The 8,296-nt window shown below is 40.2% G+C and overlaps 1 protein-coding gene across 1 annotated transcript in view; it reads right to left on the bottom strand.

The window, feature by feature from the left end:
* Positions 1 to 7,995, bottom strand: part of vax2 (ventral anterior homeobox 2) — a 29,991-nt gene extending 21,996 nt beyond the window's left edge. The window contains exons 1-2 of the mRNA XM_044341893.1: positions 6,681 to 7,995; positions 1,739 to 1,926 (exon numbers count right to left, since the gene is read on the bottom strand). Of these exons, the coding sequence (XP_044197828.1) occupies positions 1,739 to 1,926; positions 6,681 to 6,915 (423 nt within the window). The 5' untranslated portion in view covers positions 6,916 to 7,995. The remainder of the gene's footprint in view (positions 1 to 1,738; positions 1,927 to 6,680) is intronic.
* Positions 7,996 to 8,296: the final 301 nt, after the last annotated feature.

The raw sequence follows: 8,296 nt of genomic DNA on the forward strand, positions 1-8,296 counted from the left end.
TCTTCTTATAATCCCAGAATTTCTCTTGTTTTTATAAAAAAAAGTGTCCACATGGAGACACTTGCTCTTGGGTTATTTGGTCATCGCGTATACACATACACACATACACATAAAAGCTTTTGAACCCTCCTACATAAGTGCAACAAGCTGATTCGGGTCTTCAGTGGGAATTAAAACTCTACAGTAGTTCAGGGTTTCGTCCTCGAAGGCCCTTCAACTACAATATGTTGGATTCACAACTAAATTTGATGATTTTTACAAGCATGGTCGCCTAAAAATGAACCAGAAATGTTACAAATAGAGCACAAATGCTATAAATCTACAATATGTTAAACACATTTCTATTTATTATGTTGCTGCAGGCCTGTTGGTCGAGTCAAGCTGGAAAACTGCGCACTAAAATTCACCCCAAAAAATATATTTTTAAATATGGAGACTGCGGGAGTAAACTAAAAGTTGGCCTGAAACTACTGTGCATTGCATCATTACTGCATAACACACATTCCTGTTGCTGTGAACAGTTAGTGGATGTGTACGTGATGACGGCCGTGATAAACACGGAGGGGTTGGGCTCGTTGGGCTCGTGGCGCTGCAGGGAAAATTTGAATGAAACGCGCGAGGTCAATGAACGAGTGTCTGCAGTGTTCAGAGAGGTGATACGGAACATTATAAACGCATTATAAAAACATACAGCTGCAAACAGCTAATTAAAGTAAATAGGACGAAGGATTTATGTGGCCTGACAGATGTTTTTATCTTTACATATATGTACAATTAAATGAAGTGTGACACAGATACACAGAAGCAGTCATGTTTTCTTATGTCTTTATCTGAAGTGTTCAGTATAGAAACGAAATGCAACAGTGAGACAAAATGAAACAGGATACACGTGTATTTGCTGCGTCCTGAACATTGTAACCCAGTTCGATCCAAATAGCCCTTAAAATAACAAAAACTCCCTTTTTAAAAATTGATAATGTTGGATTTTAGTTCAGGTTGTCTGTGTGCTGACTCATCTGATTTTCTCAATAAATAAATAAATAAATATTGTGTATTCAATAATGTTTTTTAATAACATTTCTTTTGTAAATGTGGCTAAAAAATGTTTAAAACTGAACAACATAATTAATCACGTGCTGTTGGTAAATATGTTGTATTAATACACTGATTAATCGGGCAAATGTGGACTTTACTATAGTTTTTAGTGTTAGCTCAGGCCGTTTTATGAAGGCTTTGTGCTCGCTTTAGGCCACTATATTCTTTGTCCAACAGTAAACATTAAACTAAAAATCATGCCTGCACTAGCAGACTGTGATTGACAGGTGTAACAGGCCTGTTTCTGCAGCCACAGCCGAGGAAGAGTGTTTTGGGGCGGGGGATGTTATGTCGCTCCTCGCCTCTGATTGGCTGAGGAGCCAATTAATGGCTCCAAACGCACCTGTGGCCAAATCATTTAAAATTTTAAGCTAAGGCTAATCAAAACCATCTGCTTTAGCACAGAAAATAAAGCCACCGCTATATGCTCCAAAATTACTATCAAAATATCCTTAAGGCCTATGTTGCCTAGCAACCAGTGGCTGCTAGCCTACTAGCTAGGCCTACATTGTTTGGCGAAATAATCTATTGTCATTATTCGTTTAAAATATTTATAAAATATCTGTTTCGTTGCTTTGTTGATTGTTTTTTGTTATTTGTTTTTTTTCCCCGTAGCAAATGTCAGTTTTTTTCTTGGTCTTACCTGCGTTTCTGAGAGATTCAGCTGCCTGGCGAGCTCGGTGCGCTCGCGCCCCACAACGTACTGGCACCGCTGGAACTCGAGCTCGAGACGATACAGCTGCTCTGCGGTGAAGGAGGTCCGCGTGCGCTTGGGCCGGTCCAGGTCGAGCCCCTTCGGCAGGACGATCTCCCGGATGGTGCCTTTGGCATCTGTCCAGAACAAAAACAACGAACACAAAGTCTCAGTGAAACATGACAGAAACTGGAGCAACCTGGACTATTATTAAAGAATCTTATTGTTTTTTACTATTATTATTATTCATGTCGTCTAGCTAAACTAAAATCGAACTTTAACCACTTTTCAGCAGTTTAAGGCTGTAAAAACAGTTAGAAACACCTTCCCACAGGCTGTGAATAGTGAATCTGCTCCCACATGGTGCCAAACTGATGTAATATTTATCACCAGGACTATTGGCTAATGGACGCTTGAGTGCCTGAGCGTTTTTGAGATAAACAAGCTACGTCTGCGTTATTTTTAACAGAAAGGGGCGTTTAAAGGCTAACAGAGGTAGAATAGGCTCTATTCTGTTGTAAGCTATTTACACAACTCTCACTGCGATATGTTGAAAATGATTTTCAAAGCAAATCCTCTTTTCTGTAACTGTGTTTACATTAGTATCAGTGTGCTTGTTCATAAAAAGGCCTCAAGTCGTCATGGTCTACAATCAGTCCCTTAATAAGACTATTTCGTTAGTTTATTAGACTAAATATTTGTGAAAATGAACATTTAAACTGAATAAAATGTGTTAAGATTCGCATCGTGGCCAAAACTCCTAAATTGCGCACGCGCTGCCTCTGCGTAACGTTAGTCCACGTGATCACAGCCACAAGCTAGGTTAGGTTTGAGAGCTTAAAGGAAACGCGTCTGGTTTTCTTAATGTATGAAACTCTAATTAAAGTCGATTAAAAAAAAACAAAGCATAGCAGACAGAAAACTTTATCTGACACGTTTAAACACAGAAAGTAGTAAAATCAACCATCAAATGTTCATTCTTGTTCATTCAACGCTTTGTACGCTGAGTAGCGAAATCTCTGTCCTGACTGTAAAAACTGGGGTATTAAATGTGTTTCAGTGAGTCGCGTTGCGCAAACAGGCGGTATAGATTTATTTCTATGGATGACATTTAATTAATTAAACTCCAAACTAGTTGGAGAATGTAGCTAATCAAGCGCTTCACTCTCAACACTGTTTCCATTCCAAGTAATGCGGCTGTGCGTCATTATCCATCCACAACAACAACAGCACGGCGTGTGTGTGTGTGTGTGTGTGTGTGTGTGTGTGTGTGTGTGTGCTCCTGAAACAAGCTATTGTTAAACAGGCTACTTGCCCTTTCGTTCGTTTTAGTGAGGTCTGTTTGGCTTCAGGTTACTGCTGTTATTGTGCTTTTTTATTTATATATTTATTTTATTTGTATTGTATTTCCCTCTCTGTGGCCTGAGACATCCTGTTCATCTGATCTGTGAAGAATTAGCTGCTTGTGGTTGTTTCCAAAGCTTGTCTGAAAAACTAATTTACGCTTTAAAAAAAAAAAAAAAAAAAAAAAAAGTTGAGAATGCAAACACAATCAAAAGTATGTTGAAGTAAATTAGAATATTAGTAAAGGTGCCATCGTACTCCGCCCTGGATCCAGAAGCCTACGGGATATTATCAACACACTGCTCACAAATAAATAAAAATAAATAAACCACAATGCGTTAAATTTGGCTGCAGTCCACACATGTTGGAGGTTCCTAAATAATTTCTTCCCACGCTGAAGTCCTTCGATATTTCACATAATATCAATAGTCTAAAAAAATAGGCTACCTGAATATTTATTCGTATTTACCACATCCAATGGAGGCGCAGGTCAGACAAGACCTCCTCTTTGTCCAAGGTTTTTCAACTCATGAAAAATGCAATCCGTTAAAATATGGAGAACCCTGAATTAAATATGAAACAAAACTGATTCAACCGAACATCCGTACTGTTCCTATAGGAAGGCTACCGGCTACAGTCAAAAAAACTGAGGTCAAATATTTATTTATTTTTTTAGCTAAAGGCAAAATTTTGGACTCTTTTTAAAGTTGCGTCACCACTTATATAAACTACTTGCATAAACGCGCAGTAATGAAAAGGTCAGTAAAACATATAAAGGCTTATAAATTACAAGAAGATTCGTGCGTAAAAGAAAAAAAATACTTAATAAAAACAGTAATTTCATTAGTTATGTTCCTGCACACCTTCGTCTGTATTTAACAGTTATTTCAATCATAATGTAAAAGACAGTTATTCTTAAGTTATTCTTAAGTATTTGTTAGCCTACAGGCCCAAAACACATCATGAAACACGCTTGCGAGGTCTCCATCTTTACGCACGCAGAACAATTTTGCGTAACGTCTCGCAGGGCAAGTGAGATATTGCACCAAAGAGGCTGTAAACCTTCCTAATCGAGCAAACACACCGTAGAATACATTCACAACTTCTTTTTTTTCATGCGCAAAACAAAAAAGCTCAAACCGTGATGGAAACATTTGCGAGCAGTAGGAGCAAACAGCAGCTGCGAGCAGACCTGCTGACCTCCGGGTGACCCCGGCCTCTCTGCGGAAAACCCGAGCATCCAGCACTCAGCTTGGAAAACAAATAGTGACACTGCAGGCTTCGCTTCGGTGCTGCGAGCTGCATCTCCACCAAAAAAAAAAAAAAAAAAAACCTCCTTCTGCAGGCCACTTGCTTCTCTAACCGGCCACCGTGAACCAGTGAAGGGACGCAGCACAATAGCGACCAGTCACAGGCGTCAACAGAGGACAACATATCAACGCCTTTTAGCTCATATGAGAAAATATATCTGGCGTTTCATGTGTTGGGTTGCACCAGAAATTATGATCAGCAGTGGAGAAATGATAGAAAACTCTGGCTGACAGGTGACAACAGTGGCTCACTGATAATCAACATAATAAACATACAAAAATTGACAATTTTCTAATATTTCTTCCTGCAGTTGCTACAACAGACAACTTCTACTGGAACTGATCGAAACCCTGAAGAAGCTGTTTTAGATTATTCACTCTGACTCCAGAGATTTGTTGTCGTATTTTTCCTCTCATGTGTCATTTTCTATCTAAAATCGCTCGTGATAATATAATAATTTTACTTTGCCCTGTAGCTAAACGAGCTGTTGCTGCTCGAGCCAGGAAACCGCACGACTAAACGTTCAATGGGAAATAAAAATAACCAGCCAGCAAACCATAATATCCCCAACATAACCGAGAACTGATAGGCCGACATATTGATCCTGTCCACACATCAAGCATTTAGGCTTTGTGCCACTGCAGAAATGTCCTGCACAAAAATACCTGCAAGTAAATTCTTTGTTTGTTCTTTAAGGAGTTCTGAATGCATGTGAAGAAGCTGCTTGGGTTCTTGGAAAGCATCAGACAAACATTTCTTAACACCTTGCAAGAAATTCAGTGACTCACACTTTAAATACTTCCTCAAAAAATAAATAAATTCAAAATTGTAATTTCGTCTCGTTTGGGTTTATGGCGTGTTTACGTGCTGAAATAATAATTACAAATGTGCCATGTGTAAATTAACTTACAAGTGCAGAGAGATATAAACATGTTTCTTTGTGTTTTTCTGAACTTTTGATGCCTTTTATGTTTCCCTGCAAACATTTCACACACATAAACTGCACAGTTTAATTTATAATCATTTATTCTGAGAGCATAAATTAAACTAACATTTTTAGGCTGATTAATATCATTAAAACAGCTTCTAAATCACGTCGATTCTTTAAAAATATAATAAAAATAAATGACAGCAGATATCCTTTATTTTATGAATGGCTGCTGACTGCAGTGATTTTATCTGAATTTTCTAGATTTATTTATTTAAAGTCATTGAGAAACTGCTGGCCTCCAGCAGGAGGGCGTGGACACTCAGTATGATATTGAATTAAATATTATTCTGATGGTCATTAACATAACACACAAAGACAATCAGCCACTGACAACTAACCTAAGCTTCTAACTTGTGGAGAGGTGATGTTATATCAGCTCCTTTGTTTTTTTAAAGGCGAGACAACAAACAGCCTACAGGGTTGAATTTCATCTGATTATCCTGCACTTTTCTCTCCAGACCATTTTTCTTTGTTTTCATTTCTTTCTCAGGTCTGATTTCAAACAATCAGCCACACAGGTGTGTTTGAGAGAAATATTCATTAGACATGCACGAAAAAAAAGAGATAATATTCAGAAAAGAGCAATTTCTTTGTTTTTACTATGAATTTAAGGAATATTTTTTTTATATTTTCACCTGAACAAAGGTTTAACCAAAATTGCAACAGTCTGTTCCACACAATGATCTGCTCAGAATCACACTTCAATATTATTTTTATTCAAAATGTTTTTTTAAAAAAGGTGTGGTCTGGTGTTGCAATCCTTTAGATATCACGGAAGTGAAAGTAGCCCATTGTTGCAGAAGCTTTTTGTAGTCCATCCTGCACCAGAGGTGTTATATTGTTCACAGTCTGAGTCATATGTTTGGAAGCATCAGTCCAAGTTTTAGACAGTTTACAGTCTTCAGTATGTTGACTTCTAGTTTGTCATATTTTACAGCTACAATTTAAGATTTTTTTAGTGGAAGCAGCATCAACAAACCCACCTGCAGAGATTTTGTTCCACATTTAAAGTATTTTTCTTTTATGGCTGCCTACACTGTATGTGTGGAGATAAAAGTGTCAGTGGTGAACCCAGTGATTAGGATTATTATTGTTTTACATCCTATGATTTGAATAATTGTGGATAAAATGATAGTTAACTTAAAATATCCTTCAATATCCTGAAAACTGTCATTGATTCCAACTTTGAGGATTGTTGTTTTACGCACGAAATAAATCAAATTTGTTATATTTTGGCCCACTTACCCCTTACTAATATCCTTCGACAGTAGTCAGGGTCCACTCCCAAAAGTTTGTCGTGACCGTCTTCGCTGGAGGACGTCGGGGTGGACGCTGATGTCCCCGGGGTGTCGGTGGAGCTCTGAACCGGGGACCGGCTCCCTATCTCGGCTCGGCACTTTGCCTCCATCCGGTCCGGACACAGCGGGTTGGGTCCACAGCGATGGTTCCCATCGCCCATAGTCGTGGCCTGATCAAACATCTACCAAGTAAGTTACAATCTCTAAGATTATCTCTCCCTCCTTCTGTCGCTGCTGCTCACCCTCGTCTTTCTACTTTCTTCTCCTTTTTGTAAGTGTTCTCCAGAGACGATGAGAGCATGCCCTCCTCTCCCCTCCAAAAAAAAAACCAAAAAAACAAAACAAAAAAAAGTAGATCCAGTTACAGAGGAACCATGCAGTCCTGCAACGGTACCGGGGTGCGCTTCAGGTGTCGCGGCATGACGCACGGTCCGGAGTCCAAACCAAAGCAAGGGGGGAGTCGGCTGGGGAGGAAAACTCAGGATCCTACACTAACTAATGTAGCCAGGAGGTGCAGGAGGAATACATGGTGCAGCCTGTTAGGTACAAGGGGGCAGCCAGATCTATGGTGGAGCGGGGAGGTGCCACAAACACACACTTGCTCACCCACGTAGAAATAAAAGTAAGAGGCGGCGCGCATAACAGCCTCATGCAGCAGCGGTCACAGTTCACCGTGCACCAGCCAGGGAGCAAAGTTTCTCCTGGTTTCTCCAAAGCAGCAGCCTGTTACTTCACCCCCGCTCAGCTCGACTGCCTCGGCGGATCCTTGATTGCATGTTGTTGGTGGTGAGATGGCCACATAAGGGGGGTCGGTGGTCTTCTGCTTTTTGGAGAGCGCACAGAGAAAAGATGTCTGTGTTGAAAACCTTCAGGAGGGGACTGTCAGGAAATGAGAAATGGTCACATTTGCTCTCAAATAAAGTCTGGAGCACTCTGTCAGTATTTATAATTTGCTTTGCAGCTGAAACATCACGTCTGAGCGGGGCGACTGATACACCCTGCCTGCACTAACAGAGGAGAGATGGTGGTGTGTGGATAATATTTGTGGTGACACGGTACACTTCACAGAGGCAGGAACCCGAGACGTCACTTCCTGCCCACGCAGGGTCGCAGCCGATTGGTCAACTCGCAGGGCACGTTTTGACAAGAGGATGAGCGGCGCTGCAGACCGGGATCAGGCGCGGAGACATGAGACGATGGTTGTGCGCGCTATTCCTCTCTGGAAACAGCCAAATGCAGCGCTGCCTGGGTTTCCCCGCAGCCCTGTCAGGCTCTGACATTTTTTTTTTTTTTTTTTTTTTTTGGTTTACGGCCGAACTCTCCCCTGGTCCAGAAAACAATGTGAGTGCAAAAGGCGCACATGTAGTTTCCCAGGAAGCAGAAACACATCTGACCCAGTAAGGTAAAAAACAAAATTACATTAAAAATATATCACATTTCTTCCCTTAAAAGCTCATTGAGGAGCTTCAAAATTCTCAAAATGAAAACCATAACCACACACATATAAACCGGCATACGAAGGCCAATACTGGCTTTTTATTAAATATTTATAGTCATGTCAAT

Source organism: Thunnus albacares, chromosome 22 (assembly GCF_914725855.1).
Source record: "Thunnus albacares chromosome 22, fThuAlb1.1, whole genome shotgun sequence".
Lineage (NCBI taxonomy): Eukaryota > Metazoa > Chordata > Actinopteri > Scombriformes > Scombridae > Thunnus > Thunnus albacares.